The sequence below is a fragment of the Amaranthus tricolor genome, chromosome 1, assembly GCF_026212465.1.
Source record: "Amaranthus tricolor cultivar Red isolate AtriRed21 chromosome 1, ASM2621246v1, whole genome shotgun sequence".
In the NCBI taxonomy this organism is placed as follows: Eukaryota; Viridiplantae; Streptophyta; class Magnoliopsida; order Caryophyllales; family Amaranthaceae; genus Amaranthus; species Amaranthus tricolor.
This window is the reverse complement of record NC_080047.1, coordinates 8,627,016-8,643,688: the sequence shown is the minus strand read 5'-3', so window position 1 is coordinate 8,643,688 and position 16,673 is coordinate 8,627,016. Positions and strand designations below refer to the sequence as shown.

Below are 16,673 nucleotides of genomic sequence, written 5' to 3'. Positions count from 1 at the left end.
ACCATGAGACTTTAAATCCCTAATATTGATCATTTTTGAGCGAACCGAAATGGGAGCAGGTTTGAAAAAGGATCTTAGAGTGTCTAGGGTTGGGCCAGGAGGGTCTCTTAATGCCTTCTTTTTTCTTCTCGGAGTTATTTCACAAAGACTTGCCATACACATACAAAATTAACGATTGCCAAAATATTTAGTGGTAGAGAGTTAGTCTTAACCCCATGAGACTGTGTCACCTTTGGTAGAGAAACGGAGTAGTAACCGCAACAATAACATAATTCAAGTCAGAGAATCATTCGGAGAATACAAAATCTTTCATTGTTATTGCATTTTCCATTTTCAATATTACAATCCAACAAAAACACAAATATGATCATAATGCTTTGTAAAGAACCCTCAAAATGATCATTAGTTGAATGCAGTATTAAGCAATCAATTAATCATCTCACCAGTATTACCAATTGAGGAAAGACTTGAACATATATTATCGAATTCCAGAACTAATTGGCATTCGAATGATTGCATCATATTCAGCATCTGGGATCCCAAGCTGATCACTATCAATGTCCATCAGTCACTGTGTACTTCGGAAGGTTCCTAAACCAGAAAAAACAAAGTAGATCATTGCTTGCGCACATTACAGCATACCATAGAACAGGAAGCAAGGGGGACAAGTTAATTGCCAAGACTAACCCTCAGATATAGCACATAAGTGACTTCTAATACAAGAGTATATAATTTGCAATCAATCAGCTCCATTGATGGAATAAGCGTATAACACATTATATGAAATATAATGAAATAGAACAATTAAAAGAATCCTGCTTACAGTATATCTCTCATCAAGAATAAGTAAGTCTCTAATTTTAAAGTTTCAACTTTGTTCTGTAATGCTCCTTTTAGTTCGCGATCTCCTCTTGATGAGGGTATTAATTTAGAACTTTCTTTCTTACCCTCCTCAAATTCTACTTTAAGCGAGACTCATTGAGATTATGATTTCTTAGCAATCAACTGCATTGTAAAGGTTTCTGAAGAAAAAAACGAACCGATATTTCCCACGTTGTAAAGATGTAAAAAAAACTCTTTGGGCCGATTCAAGGTATATCCCATGGAAGTTTGTTAAATTGTTTTAGCAACTTCAACCTCAATAGTTTTAGCAGCTTCAATAGCATTTGCACTAATCTCAAACCCTCTTATAGATCTTGTTAAATTGTTTTTGCCTCTTGCAGAGAAAGACCATGGAAGTTTGCTTTCTATGTCAAACAAGAGAAACCCAGTTAAAACAAGAAGAACCCAATTAAAAAAGAAAAAGAAAAACATGCAAAGAATTTTTGAATTCAACAACCTCAAGTGTTGATTTATCAAAAAAAATCAGGAGGAAGATTAGTAGATCCAACTTCGGTATTATTTTCCAATCAATCAAGAATCTCAAAATCCTAATTTTATAAACGAAAAAAAGGTTCCAGTTAAGGCACAGTAAGATGGAAATACACATTGAGATCTCCAAAATGCCAACAAAAAAATCTCATAAACATCCAATTGAAAGACACAACAATTTAAATCAACACCCAGCTTCTAAAAATTCCCAAAAAAAAAAAAAAAAAAAATCTTTTACAAAACTCAACCAAAACCCAATTACCAAAACCAAATAAAAATAGCAAAAGGCTGAGAAATTGATGAATATGTTAATCAAATTAATTACCTTGTATCAAATAGAATCAAAGAATCAAAGAAATTGATGAAGAAAATTTTGTTTGATTTGAAATGGTTGAATTGAAAGAGGAGAGAGAAATGAGACTTACTGAGAAGGGATGAAGAGGCTGATGGAAAAGGATGTGAACAGTGGATTAACAGAGGATATCCTATTTCATTATTTTTTTTTCAATTTGTTTTCTTTGTTTTAAATTCCTTTTATATAACAACTTTTTATTTATCATCTTTACTATACTTGTGTTGTGTCTCAAATTGCAAGCTTTTGCTACTTTAAATTCTTTTTTTCTCTATCTTTTTTTACATTGTAAAACTCAAATTTTACAATTCCTCTTTTAATTTTGACAAGCTCAATTTCCATCTTTCTTATTACTCTAAATGAGCAAGTTTTTTTGTTTGTCACAATTATTTAATTTAGATCTTTAAAAATTTAATAATATTTAGAGGAAAATACATTGTCTAAATAAGGTTGTTTCTGAAGCAGTGTAAGAGTGATAGCGCCTTAAAAACTATCATGAAAAAATATAAATTTTATTTTTAATATGAAGACCAAAAAGTTTTGATAGATATATGATATAAGTACACACTATTGGAATGATTTTAGTGTTTAAAGTTGTTAATAAAATTATTCATGTGAACGTTAATAAATTTAATACGAAATTTTATAGTATTAAATTTGCTTTACACTCACCAAGTTGACAATCAAACAATATTTTAAGGAAAAAATCTCTCATAAAGAGAAATTGACAACAGAGTCCACAGATATTTTAATTGGAATACCAAACCCAATCGGTATAATACGGTTATACTCCAGCAAAAATAGCACCATAAGCAACAAAAATGGCGGCAATATTCTCCAGCAATCTTTACACTATCACCTACAATTCTCGTTGCTACAATCATCATCACAATCAAAGAAGATTTCACATTTCCTGTGCAAATTCTTCTGTCTTTTCTCTACATAATCGTCGAAGAAGATGCGCATGTCAAGCTTCACCAAAGCCTAGCAATTACGATTTTGAATCAGAAGAACAACGATGGCTTCGTGAAGAAAAACGATGGCTTCGCGAAGAACAACGATGGCTTCGTGAAGAAGATCGTTGGAATAACGAACGACAATCTCTTTTACGTCAAATTTCTGAATTATCTCTTCAAATTCAGCATTTACAGTCAGAATTAGATAGTATTCGCACAACTCGAAGCAATTCTGGTGATTTTGATGCTGATTTTGAGGTAACCCTAAGTAAAATAGCGGCGTTTTTGCAAGATAAGAAATTTAATCAGATTTCGGATTCTTTTATTAGTAAGTCGAATTCGGAGTTAGATATAGCAAGTGTGGATTCTTCTGTTGGTTTTTCTTCGGCAAGTTCAGTGGAGAGCGAGGAGGAAGAGGAAAAACCGCCATTAAAGAAGACCATTTCGAGCTTGAGAGTTGGAGCGGAAGGAGATGAAGTTCGTGTTTTGCAGGTTTACTAGCTCTTTTCTTACCTAATTATGATTGAGTTTCTTAATTTGCTAACGTGGGAAAGTATATATTTCATAGATTATTCTAGATTATTCTAAATTATCTTAATTAATTAATGTATAGAATATTTAGTTTCCTAGAATAGGAGCTAGTGTTCATATATATAATGAAGAATGGTTTTTTACTCCTTAAATATACAGAAAACTATTCCTAAAATCCTAATTTTCGTAACTGTTTAATCTTCAGTTAACATATGGTCGTTGGCAAGATTGGAGAGTGGAGATGGACATGTGTAAATTGCGCGATCATACAGGATTGAAGGAATTTTAATACAGTATTAGTTTGCGTTAGTTTATATTACTGTACTTTAGTTAATTACTTACAAAAATAATAAAAATAAATAAATAAATATGATTTATTGTGTATGTTTTGTCCCTAGTTGTAGGAAATATCAGAGTTGAGTCGTAACCTGTATTTGCAAAATTGATAACAAGATGCGTGAATAGTAAAAATGATAATGCTCCTTTGTAGGGGCGGAGCAAACAATTTTAAAATCCTGTTTATTATTTATAAGTTTCAAGAATTAGGGCCCTTTATAATAAAAAAAAAAGATTTTTTTTACAAAATAAAAATTTAGTACAATTTTAATTCTTAAACTTAAATTAAGTTGTTAAAAATAAAACTTTCTTCTTTAATGTTAAAATGGAAGAGAAAAAAATAGTAATAAATTGATGACCAATAATAAAAAGAGTAAAAGTTTAAAGTGTTGAAAAATTTAAAAATAAATTGCTGATTATTTTTATAAATTAAGTTAGTGATAATTGATATTTGATGAACGTGTAAATATTAAATGAGGTAAGAAAAAATTATTTGGAAGGTAAAGAATTGTTTTGAAAAGAGATTAAAAAAGAGAGAAAACTGTAATCAATAGGTTTGAACATATGACCATTAATACATTAAGTAAAACTCTTACCAACTACTCTACTACAATAATATGCTATTTTACAATAATTTTTTAATATGAGGCCCTTTTGGTTCGGAGGCCCTGTGCAGTTGGGCACCTCGGACGGCCCCAGATCCGCCCCTGCTGCTTTGTTCATGTATTCCTTTTTAAGAATTTGTACTAAAATGTTGCATGAATATGTCAGGAAGCATTAATGAATTTGGGGTTTTACTGTGGAGAAGAGGATATGGAGTTTTCTAGTATTTCCAGTGGTACTGAGAGAGCTGTTAAGACTTGGCAAGTATGTTGCATCAACTTTATTGAGTTTGTTAATGCTCGAATTTGAGTATTATGAGACTTTTCATATTATGTTCTGTTTGTTTATGTTTTTTTTTTTGGTTCATACTTGCATTGATTTTGGATTAAGGCGACTATAGGCGTTCGCGAAGATGGGATTATGACTGTTGAGCTTCTTGAACAATTGTATTCTTCTGACAAAAAGAGTTCAAATGCTTCAGGATCATCTGGAAATGTTGAAATTCCAAAAGTAAGGTCTATGCTTGTATTAAGATTGTTTTGCTTTCTTACAGTATGGTGTCTTTAACTTTTGGATGATATTATGGTATATGCATAGTTTTATGTCTTCTTTAATGCCATTTTTCCAAAAATAGAACAGTTTAAAGCACAGTTTTGTGTATTTGCGTCACATTTTTTATAGAGTTGGCAGGCTTGGACAATGTTTTTCAAAAGCAATTAAAATTTGGACGGGTAATTCTCGCCTGCAAGATATATGGTCGGGTGACGACACTAAAAAATACCCACGGATATACCCGCCTGCCCGCTTATTTTTTTTATTTTAGCCTTTAGGTTTTACTAAAATTCAAAAGTAGCCGAAAGTCCTTAACTACATTTGCAATTTTGCATCTTCAATCTTCATTTAGTAAAAGTTGTTTTCTACATCTTCATTTGCAATTTCTCCGGCCAACTCCAGGTACAATACTTTAGTTAGAACATGAAACATTAATCGTTATGAATAGTGTCATGAATGGTGTGACTTGAGTGCACAATTGATATGTGCATTCATGTGTGACTCTTGGATAGAATCCAATGAGTATGTTAATGTGCCTGTATTAAGTTGAGTCTTGATTAGGCATGGCTACGGTCCGGGTTGGGCCGGTTCCGTTCAAGTTCCAACCCGCGGTTCTTAGGTCCGGTTCATACAGTTTTTTTCCGGCGGTTTCACGGTTCCGCGGTTCGGGCCGGTTCGGAACCTGTCGCGAACGGTTCCGGTTCCAAGCGGTTCGGGACCGGTTCGGTTCCCGGTTACTCGCTCCGTGGCCATCCCTAGTCTTGATGATTGTGGTTTATGATGGTGATTAAAAGTATGGATTAATGAGGTAATGAAGTGTGAATTATCATAGGAGTTATGGGACTTAATGAAGAAGTGCTGTCAGAAGCTCTCTAAAGACTAGCAATGATGTCAGAAGCTCTTTGAAGTGCCGCTCGACGAGCTTGCTCGACTGAGCGAACTCCAGGGTAGGTCGAGTAGGTCGAGCGAACAGACAGAATGCAACCGAGCGAGCCCTTGTTTTGGTCGAGCGAAGTCTTTGATGCTCCTAGGATGCTGTTTTTGACTCTTCAAGTACTTGGGGCTGTTTCACTATCATTTATTCATAGTTTTAATGTACTAATGTTACTTAGTGTGATCTCTCCTATAAATAGAGAGTTCTCATACACACATAAATTATCATCAAACACAACCCCTAAGCCAAATACATAGCCTTTTAATTTTATCTCTTACTCAATTGCGATACTTCATTTGTAAGAGTGTTTTTATACTCCTTTGATATAATATAAACAAGAAACTACACACGACGGAGGACGTAGCCATCATTGGGTGAACCTCCTTAAATCTTTGTGTCTCTTTGCAAGTTTTACATTATCAAACATTTGTTTAGTTCATTGATATTATTATCGTTCATCAAAGTTCTTAGCATCGTATCGATTTTGGCAAATATTTCAATTGGTATCAGAGTCAAGTTGTTATTACGGTGTCTTGAGAAGTCGTTGTTGATGAAACATGTCTACAATGAAGCTTGACATAGAGAAGTTTGATAGAAGTGTGAATTTTGGCTTATGGCAAGTCAAAATGAGAGCCATTTTAATCCAAAATGGTGTGCAAAAGGCCATTGATGGTGTAGACAAGATGCTGGAAGGAATGACCGCGGCAAAATGGGAAGAGATTGATTCAAAGGCACTATCGGCAATTCAATTAAGCCTTTCCAATGAAGTGCTGAGAGAGGTTGTTAAAGAAACTACAACCAAGGGGATATGAGAGAAATTGGAATCACTTTACATGGCCAAGAGTGTTACCAATAAGCTGCTTTTGAAAAGTAGACTCTACGATCTGCGCTTGGAGGAAGGTAAACCTTTAAAACCTCACTTAGATGAGTTTTATTCCATTGTTATGGATTTACAAAACATAGATGTCAAGCTTGATGATGAGGACTTGGCTATTTACCTCTTATGTTCTCTACCCCTTTCTTACAAAAATTTTAGAGTAACTCTACTTTATGGTAGAGATAACTTGAGTAGTGATGATGTGAAAAATGCCTTGACACAAAGAGATCCAATTGATTCACAATTATCACAAAAGTCACAAAGTAGTACGAGTGATGGGTTGTTTGTAAGAGGGAGGACACAAGAGAAAGGTTCACTAGTGGGAGTGGAAACAAGGGTAAAAGGAGGTCAAAGTCACGGGGTCTAACAAAAATAAGACTTGCAACTATTGCAAGCTTAAAGGCCACATCAAGAAGGATTGTTGGAAATTTAAAAAGGAAAATGATGATGGGGCTAGGGACGGAACTAGCAATGCCGATGCTAGTTACGTGAATGATAGTGATGATGGTGCTGTATTAGTTGCCACACATGGGTACAAAGATAGTGATGAATGGATTCTCGACTCGGGGTGCACATTTTACATGACTCCTAATAAAACTTTCTTCCTAACATTTGAAAGTGTTGATGGGGGAAATGTAACCATGGGGAACAACACTACATGCAAGATGGTTGGTGTTGGAAGCGTAAAGATGAAAATGTTTGATGGGATGGTGAGGACCTTGACCGATGTAAGGTATGTTTCGGGTTTAAAAAAAATCTCATATCTTTGGGTACTCTTGATAAAAGCGGGTGTAGAATCACTTGTGAAGGTGGAGTCATGAAGGTTGCTAGAGGATCACTTGTGGTGATGAAGGGAAAGTTGAATGGGAGTTTGTATGCTCTTGAAGGTTCAACTATCCTAGGCTCGGCGAATATTTTTACAAACACAATATCCGATCATGATACAAAGCTTTGGCACTTGAGACTTGGTCACATGGGAGAAAGAGGTATGTTTGAACTTTTTAAACAAGGTTTATTTGATGGCAAAAGGTTTGGGAACCTTAGGTTTTGCGAACATTGTGTTTATGAGAAACACAAGAGGGTTAGTTTTAAACCCGTCATACACAACACTAAGGGAATTCTAGATTATATTCATTCTGACTTGTGGGGGCCTTCAAGAAAGCCCTCCCTTAGTGGTTGTAATTATTTGTTGACCTTCGTAGATGATTTCCCAAGAAAAGTTTGGTGTTACTTCATTAAACACAAAAATGAAGTATTTGATGTTTTCTTAGAACGGAAGAAAATGATCGAGAAAAAGACCGGTAGGAGCATCAAGACCTTGAGAACCGATAATGGTCTTGAATTTGTTGATAATAAATTTCTTCAATATTGTTCCAGTGAAGGTATTGTTAGACATAGAACTTGTGCAGGGCGTACTCAACAAAATGGTGTTGCGGAAAGGATGAACAAAACGTTGGTGGAGAGGGCTCGGTGTATGCTAAACCAAGCCAAATTGGAGAAGCAATTTTGGGCCGAAGCGGTGGTTACGACATGTTATTTGATCAACCGCTCACCTCATACCGCCTTAAAATTCAAATCACCACAAGAAGTGTGGTACAACACTCCGGTAAATTATTCTTGTCTTAGAGTCTTTGGTTGTCCGGCTTATATTCATGTAAATGATGGTAAGTTAGAACAAGTTAAAACCTAGGGCTAGAAAATGCATTTTTGTGGAATATAGAGTGAGTGTAAAGGGATATAGGGTGTGGTGTAATGAGTCAAAAAGAATAATTACTTCTAGAGATGTATTTGATGAAAATAGCATGTTAGTCTCTAGTGTAGAAAAGCCCATTGATAATGTTGTAAATGATCCTATTGATGCACAAGTGGAGGGTGAACCTCCCAATATTGATGAAGATAAAATTGATGATGATGATGATCAACAAAGGTCTCCTTCTTTGTCCACAACTAGGCAAAGAAGGAAGATCGTGGCTCCAAGGAGGTATATTGAAGAGTGTGATTATGTTGCATATGCTGTCAACATTGCTAGTGAAGTCGAAGGGTTACATGAACCAAGTGCGTACAAGGAGGCTATGGCCTTAAATGACTCAAGCAAATGGTGGATAGCCATGAAGCAAGAGATGGAATCTCTTGCAAAGAATAAAACTTGGGATATCGTTGAAGCACCAAAGGAAAAGCAAATTGTTGGGTGCAAGTGGATATTCAAGAGGAAGGAGGGTCCTTCTAGTGGTGTTTCTCCCATCTACAAAGCAAGGGTAGTTGCAAAGGGATACTCTCAAATTGAGGGTGTTGATTTTCATGAGGTATTTTTACCAGTAGTGAAGCACTCTTCTATAAGGGCATTACTTGCCTTGGTGGCGATGGAGGATTTAGAGTTGCATCAATTGGATGTGAAAACTGTGTTTCTTCACGGTGAGCTTGAAGAGGACATTTTTATGAAGCAACTGGAAGGTTTTGAGGTCGCCGGTAAGGAAAGTCATGTGTGTAGATTGAAAAGGTCATTGTATGGGTTGAAGCAATTGCCAAGGCAATGGTACAAGAGGTTCGATTCTTTTATGATTTCACATGATTTTATTAGAAGTTCTTATGATAGTTGTGTTTATCTTAAGAAACTTAAAGGTGGTTTTTTGTTGTATTTGCTCTTATATGTTGATGATATGCTAGTAGCTTGTAGTTCTTTGTTTGAGGTGTGGAGAACTTTAAAGTGTTGCTTTCAAGTGAATTTGATATGAAGGATCTTGGTGAAGCCAAGAAGATTCTTGGAATGGAGATTTTGAGAGACCGGACTAAGGGTGTCTTATACCTTAGTCAAAGGAAGTACATTGAGAAAGTTGTGCAACGTTTCTCCATGGATGATGCTAAAGGTGTGTCTACTCCTCTTGCCTCTCATTTCAAGTTGTCCAAGAGGTTGTGTCCTCAAACAAAGGCGGAAAAAGAGAAAATGGTAAAAATCCCGTACACTAGTGCCGTTGGTAGCGTGATGTAAGCCATGGTATGTTCTAGACCCGACATAGCTCATGCGATGAGTTTGGTAGTAGATATATGTCAAATCCGAGGAAGGGACATTGGGAGGCACTTAAGTGGTTGTTGAGGTATTTGAAAAGTACTTCTAATGTTTGTCTCATGTATGGGAAGTATTCAAGCAAGCTAACCGGGTTTGTGACTCGGAGCATAGAGGTGAATCTTGATAGTAGAAAGTCCACAAGAGGGTTCATGTTCACATTGGGTGGTTCGCCGGTAAGTTGCTCTTTCAACAACCGAAGCAGAGTACATAGCCGTTGCCGAGTCATTCAAGGAGGCAAAGTGGTGTGACTTGAGTGCACAATTGATGTGTGCATTCATATGTGACTCTTGGATAGAATCCAATGAATATGTTAATGTGGTTGTATTAAGATTATTCTTGATGATTGTGGTTTATGATGGTGATTAAAAGTATGGATTAATGAAGTAATGAAGTGTGAGTTAATCATAGGAGTTATGGGACTTAATGAAGAAGTGTAAAGGTTTAATTCAAGATACTCTACTATGCAAGTCGAGCAATGCTGTCAGAAGCTCTTTGAAGTGCCGCTCGACGAGCTCACTCGACCGAGCGAGCTCCAGGGTGGGTTGAACGAGCAGACAAAATGCAACCAGAAACTTCCTGTAGCCCGCTTGACCAAACCGCTCGACCGAGCGAGCCCTTGTTTTGGTCGAGCGAAGTCTTTGATGCTCCTAGGATGTTGTTTTTGATTCTTCAAGTACTTGGGGCTATTTCACTATCATTTATTCATAGTTTTAATGTACTTAATGTTACTTAGTGTGATCTCTCCTATAAATAGAGAGTTCTCATACACATAAATTATCATCAAACACAACCTCTAAGCCAAACACATAGCCTTTTGATTTTATCTCTTACTCAATTGCGATACTTCATTTGTAAGAATGTTTTTATACTCCTTTGATATAATATAAACAAAAAACTACACACGACGGAGGACGTAGCCATCATTGGGTGAACCTCCTTAAATCTTTTTGTCTCTTTGCAAGTTTTACATTATCAAACATTTGTTTAGTTCATTGATATTATTATCGTTCATCAAAGTTCTTAGCATCATATCGATTTTGGCAAATATTTCATTAATGTTTATATTTATGTATTTTGAATATTTTTAGACTATTTATGTATTTGGAGTATACAATGCAATGTATTATTTTCATTGTTGTTAAGTCTTAACTTAAGACTTTGTATTGTATTTTTAGTTTTTGTATTGGTAATGCCTGCTTAACCGCAGGTCCTGTCCAGTTACTCGTGGGTCCTACCCGCTAATAAAATTTTGTCCGCAAATGCGGGTGGGCTTTTGAATATTTGAGCTTGCGAATAGATTTTAAGGCATTACTAGGTCTGCTACCCGCCCAAGCCCACCCATGAACAACTCTAATTTTGAGAGATTGATTCTTTATCAACTTGTACAAGAGAATTTTACCCTGGCCTGACCACCTGCCGAGGTGGTAGGTACTTTCGTCAGTTGTGTTGGGGATTATTCATTCTGGCCTTGTGTACTTTTTGAAGTCATCCCCTAAATGAGTAAATTGCGATACTTCATTTTTTCTCTGCTTACTCGTTGTGTGAACTATAAAATAACAAATCATTCCTTGTAGTTTTTTGCTGCTCGTGCACAAACAAACTAATAGTATCGGTATATGTTTCATGGTGAAAGGATGGATCAAATGGAGCTCCTATTGATGTCAAGGAAGTTCAGCGGACAGTTTTGCGTAGAGAGCCAGCTGATATGGATATATCCCAACACAGAGTATTTCTTCTTGGTGAAAATAGGTGGGAGGAACCTTCCAGGCTAAATAAAGGAAATGATAAATTGGGTAGCGGAGGCAAGGCTCAAGCCTCTGCGCCAAAATGCATTGTATGTAGAGGAGAGGGTCGTCTACTGTGCATGGGTATGTCGATGTGACAAGTTCATTTGCAAATATTTGCCCATGTTGTGTGAGTACTCTTTAGAGCTTGAGTGTCTAGAAGCTCATCAGTATGCTTCACAATTCTTTCACAGTTTCACGTGTCCAAAAAATTTACTTAACACCGCAATCAACACACAGATAATTGGCTGTGTTCTTTTCACCCTAAAATTACATTTTTTTTGGAAGATGAGTTCCAAAAAATTCATACAGTATACAAGTTTAGTTTATACTACTCTTAATTGTAATCGGTTTATAAAGTTCCCGAAAGCTTAGATGATTGAATTTTAGGTGAAAAATGAGGCAGCTGATTTTTACAATCAGAGTTAAGAATTAAAATGTCTGACTATTGTTACTTGCTTAAAATGATACTTTTTGTTAAAATTTCAATAAATTATTATTATTATAAAAAATGCTACAAAAGTTCCCCTTGTAGTGAAATGGCAATATGAAGCTTTGCTATTCTCAAACTTTATAACTAAAATTAGTTCACTTTTTTGCAGAGTGTGATGGAAGTGGGGAACCTAATATTGAAGAACAGGTCGGTTTGAAAGTTTTTTTCAGCTTTTGTATGATTCTTTTAATCTTATGTTGAGAAATGTGGCGCAGTTCATGGATTGGGTGGAAGAAGGAGCAAAATGCCCATATTGTGAAGGCCTTGGATACACTGTCTGTGACGTATGCGAGGGAAAAGGGGCTGCCAAGGTATAGTCTTGAACATAATTTTTGATCCCTCGCTGACTTGGTGGTTTGTCTAAGCAGGTACTCTCATTGTTGAACATTAATTTTCATTTGTTAATGCAGATATTTATTAGTTCCAAGATTCATTGAGTTTATATGTTTTGTTCCTCTTCACTTTGATCGACTGATATGTTATTGTGATTGCCAGCTATGATGCTAAGAGGGTGCTGTTCTCCCAAAAACAGTGGAACTCCCTCCTCTTTCTTGGTTTCCGAATTTATTTATATTTGTGTGACTAAAAATACATGCCTAGTAGTTTCAACTGTGCATTCCTCGTTAAAGCTCGACGAATAACAATGTGCATTGGCTTTTGTTAAGATTTATATAATGTAGGTAAAGGTGTCCATTCGGGTTTTTGCTCAGTTATAATATCTCATTTGGGTTTATCTTAATTTTTGAGTGTATGAGTATATCTTGAGTCTTGACAATCTTCTTTAAATTTTGTATATGGGTTATTTTTCTGGACGAGTGAGATCATATCGGTTAATCAGGCCAATTTCGGACCCCTCTAAATGTTAGGGTTAATTAGTCAAGTTTAAGCTAAGTAAGCTTTCCCATTTAATTTGCCAATGTACCTTATAATGTTTTACCTTGATTATCGCTTGTCCTTTTAAAGAGTGTCATTGATTTGCATTTCGAATCCATGGTGATGTGACTCACCATCTATTCAAATTTTTGTAAATGCTGCATAACCACCCCCCCCCCCCCCCCCCCCCCCCCCCAAAAAAAAAAACAGTCACGTTTGTAGCCCGGAGGATCATCGGTCAAATGTGTTAAATATATGATGTTGTAATCAGATCAACTAATGGAACATTGTGCTATGATTGGTATTTGGATTTATAAAAGGGCAAAATAGTAATTGTTACATTAGGGAAGACTTGAGGAATAAATTAGTTTTAAGTGGTAGTTTTCTTATAAATAAGTGGAATTAGAGACTCATTAGTATCATGAATATTGTTAAACACTTGTTGGATGGGTTTTACTCATTTTAGGGGATCTCAAGCTTCTTGAAGTGCTTGATCTATCTTTCGTTATTTTGTAATCATTTTTTAATTATCAATTTGATAGTATAATTTCTTTTTTGTCATTTTATTATTTCAATTCTCAATTTACTGTTTTAGTCCAATTAAATCACTTCATAGCACATTGATGCGGTAACGTGAGTGTTGTGGTTATCGTAACGTCTAAATATCAGTCGAAATCATAATAAATCCCTTGATTTTGGCGGTTTGGCCCATAACACAGTTGTTTTACACCGTTACAACGCTAGAAATATCGGTTCGTTATTTTTGAAAACTTTTACAACGCGGCCGGCGCTATGCGATGCGATGCAACCTTGTTTTTACACTATAGCCCAGATGGGTAGTTGGCCGATCATCCTCATAGATGAGTAGAGCTTGCTGATTAAAATCTTAAATTGGATAGAACCAACCTTTTTTTACCTTTTCTTTTTGGTGAGGTGCTTCCATACTGCAAAATATCGTGCTAGTAACCCATTAGTTGTTAATGGAATACAAATTTGTGAAATATTGGAGTGTTGACTACCTATAAGCTTAAGTAGATAAGTTGGTTAATGACTAGTGGTTCTGTTTAGGAAAGGCTAGTCTGATCACTGATGAGTAGCTGCTGGTACTATTTATGATGAAACATTATAAAGGGGGTGTACAAACATTGTCTAGAAAAAGAGAGTAATGAGCTAGCTCTAAAGGGATACTACAGATACAGATACAAGTAATATGACATGAATTAATTTTTTAGAAAGTATCTCAATAGAAAGGACAAGTAATTCATAGAATTGGGGAATATGGGATCTGAACTCTATACTTAAGGGAGATTTAGCTACTTGCCGAGAAAAAACCAGATTATTGTTGAGTGTTGTGCATCGAGTTTCTGAAGTTGCCAGGAGAGAACTATGCATCTTGAAAGGTGTTCATTAGACCACCATTTACTTCATTACATGTTTCATCTGCCATGGCAAATCATAACAGAAAATTTATCACATATTTATTACCAGGACCTCCATTTATGACCGTGTAACAAATGCAGTGTGAAGTAATGCAGCTACCATTTCTTCACTGAAATGGATAGGTGTCAAAAAATTACTCCTCATCCGTAATAGATTGCCTCCTTTCTTTTTCACTTTATAATAAAGAGACAAGTGTGGAGCAAGTGGGATCAGAGGTTAAGAAGCTGAAGGTATTCAAGAAAGAAAATGGGTAGGTACACTCAAAAAAGGACAGAGGGGAAAAATTATTATAGATTAAGTATTACTACAGCTAATCCGACCAATGTTTTTACTGAAATGTATGAGTGGCACTGGCAAGTAATTTAAACCTAGTTCTAGACTTCAATTGATGCAAAATTCAGAAAACATAGAACAATTGATCAAATCTGAAAACTAGAATAGGTTTATTGTAAGTGAATGTGTTGAATTTGAAAGGAAAATTTGGCGGTCTTGGCATTGTCAGTGCCAATGAAGGAATCAAATGTTGGTTGTTACAGAATTTGGTGCTTCTGTTCTTGTAGTAGGCTAACCGTAGGACGCCAGAGTAGGCAGTGTTGTAGGACTTGTGGAGGATGTATTAAGAAATGTCCTATTATTATGAAGCATCTTGAATCGAATTAGATCTTATTATTTAGAGATGAAGGAAGCTTACTTCAGGTGCGTTCTTAACGGCTTAAACAACTTCACAAGTATCAGTACACTTTTGTTTGATTATGTCCAAGGCTTTATAAATTAATGCTGCCTTCTAATAAGTGGAATTGTTAACCTTATAACTTATGCCTCTTAAAATGTGCTTAATGTTATTATCTATATTCTCTTGATTTAATTGAATCATCATTGCAGGTACACAATTTTTTGATTATTTGAAGCTTGAAGTCCTGATGCTTCCAAAATTTCAGTCTTATATTAATTGTAGCTGGACCAACATCAGGACAACATAAATATCTGTATAATCTATACAAAAAGGTTCTTTTGTAATATACTCTTATCAAGTTCAGATCATTTTTCGGTCCCGTTCTTCCTCAACATAGGGTCATGGAGAAATGGGCAAAATCGTTCTTTTGTATTCCTAGTTTCGGTTGCAGTGCTCAACCGACTTAACTTAGAGCGCTTTTTTTTAAGTAGCGCGTATACTATTGACTGTTCATGAACTCATGAGTATTGCATGCATGATCTGTGCTTTTTGTAAGATATTACACTAAGGGATAATAAGGATATAATATGTGAGTGCGGAAGATTATAGTACAGGGAAGGAGAATTACAACTTACATTGAGCATGGAGACTAGGATAATATGAAGTTCATGCTATGAGCTTGACTTAATTACATTACATCAATATAAGCGTATATATAAGAAGAGGGGAAAAGAATAGTGTACTTAAGCTGAAACATAATAACGTGAAGGCTGAGTGCTTATTCGAGCAAACGTTTCAAAGTTTTTGCCTGTTAGTCTAAGGTTCACTCGTTCGAGTATCATGAGTGTACGTTTGAGCATTGTATGGCTGTCTGTTTCTTCAAATCCTAATGCTTAATGATGTTTCAACTGCATTAACACAAAGTATGTTTCTTCAAACCCTAATGCTTAATTGTATTTCAACTACATTTAACATAGTAAAACGTCATTGTTTTTAACAAAGCTTGACAACAACCTTACAATATGTCATAGGCAACACATTTTTATTGTTTTTCAATACACCAAATAAGTCGTACTTCTTTGACCATGTAAAGCATTGTGCAAGTGTTAGTTTAAAATGACTTAAATTTAAAATTTACTCTTCTCTATATAAATTCTGAAAAAAACATCAACAATAAAGGTTCCATGACAAAAGAGTCAAACGTTAACTCAAATTTCAATTTATCAACAATTTTATTTTATGCTAATATCGTCCTATAAAATTTAAATAAAAAATTATTTGTAATTGCAATAGAAAATAATTTCAATTGAATCTTTAACTATTTAAGTGTTGCATAATTAAATCAATTGTTGTGATCGGAATAGACAGAGATTGATGTAAAAATAAAGTGTAATGAATTGATGAAAAGTTAGTCGGCAGCAATAATGGGAGGGACAACCAAAAGTGCATCTTCACACATGGATTATTGGCTGGAAAATACTCATTTCCAAAGATAAATGCCAAAAGCAAGCACTATGAACGTCCTCATCATTTCTCAAATATATGCACCCACTTTAAATTATACTAATATATTAATTATTCAGTATTAATGAGATCAAAGAAAGCTGTTGGCCATTTTCCAAAATTAAATTTAAAGTAAAATGAGTGAAACAGATTAAGATGTCAAATAATGTCAAAGGAGTAAAACTGAGGGAATATTTTGTTAGGCATGTAGTGTACAAATAACAATTAACAAATTAAATGATAAAAAATAAGTATGTCAAAAGGATAAAGAGTACACGTTTATGAATTATGAAAAAAAATAGCTTGATCCACAAAGCGGAAGTATAATTTC

General features: G+C 35.2%; 1 protein-coding gene and 1 long non-coding RNA gene across 5 annotated transcripts; one reads left to right on the top strand and one right to left on the bottom strand.

Moving 5' to 3' along the window:
* Positions 1–249: 249 nt before the first annotated feature.
* LOC130825977 (uncharacterized) lies at positions 250–1,921 on the bottom strand. Of its 3 annotated transcripts, none has more exons than XR_009046987.1 (3): positions 1,697–1,880; positions 824–1,247; positions 250–591 (listed from the first exon to the last, which is right to left on the bottom strand). It is a non-coding gene; the product is annotated as an uncharacterized LOC130825977 (long non-coding RNA). The 3 variants fall into 3 exon arrangements; XR_009046990.1 differs by having other exon boundaries at positions 1,041–1,247; positions 1,697–1,853; XR_009046985.1 differs by having other exon boundaries at positions 250–1,247; positions 1,697–1,921.
* A 474-nt stretch (positions 1,922–2,395) lies between these two features.
* Positions 2,396–15,450, top strand: LOC130801079 (protein disulfide isomerase pTAC5, chloroplastic-like). Of its 2 annotated transcripts, none has more exons than XR_009039516.1 (7): positions 2,396–3,171; positions 4,318–4,413; positions 4,540–4,659; positions 11,210–11,444; positions 11,963–12,000; positions 12,069–12,221; positions 15,049–15,450. XR_009039516.1 is itself a non-coding variant. In XM_057664842.1 (7 exons), exons 1-7 carry the CDS (start codon positions 2,545–2,547, stop codon positions 15,070–15,072), a joined length of 1,236 nt encoding a protein of 411 aa, XP_057520825.1. In that variant the 5' UTR covers positions 2,396–2,544; the 3' UTR covers positions 15,073–15,450. The 2 variants fall into 2 exon arrangements, 1 of the variants encoding a protein (XP_057520825.1); XM_057664842.1 differs by having other exon boundaries at positions 12,069–12,164.
* The last annotated feature ends 1,223 nt before the right edge of the window (positions 15,451–16,673 follow it).

Coding starts and splice junctions, on each gene's coding strand:
- LOC130801079 (XM_057664842.1), top strand. CDS start 2,545: ATGGCGGCAATATTCTCCAGCAATCTTTACACTATCACCTACAATTCT. Junction 12,001..12,068: donor AACCTAATATTGAAGAACAG/GTCGGTTTGAAA, acceptor AATGTGGCGCAG/TTCATGGATTGGGTGGAAGA. Junction 12,165..15,048: donor AGGGAAAAGGGGCTGCCAAG/GTATAGTCTTGA, acceptor TCATCATTGCAG/GTACACAATTTTTTGATTAT.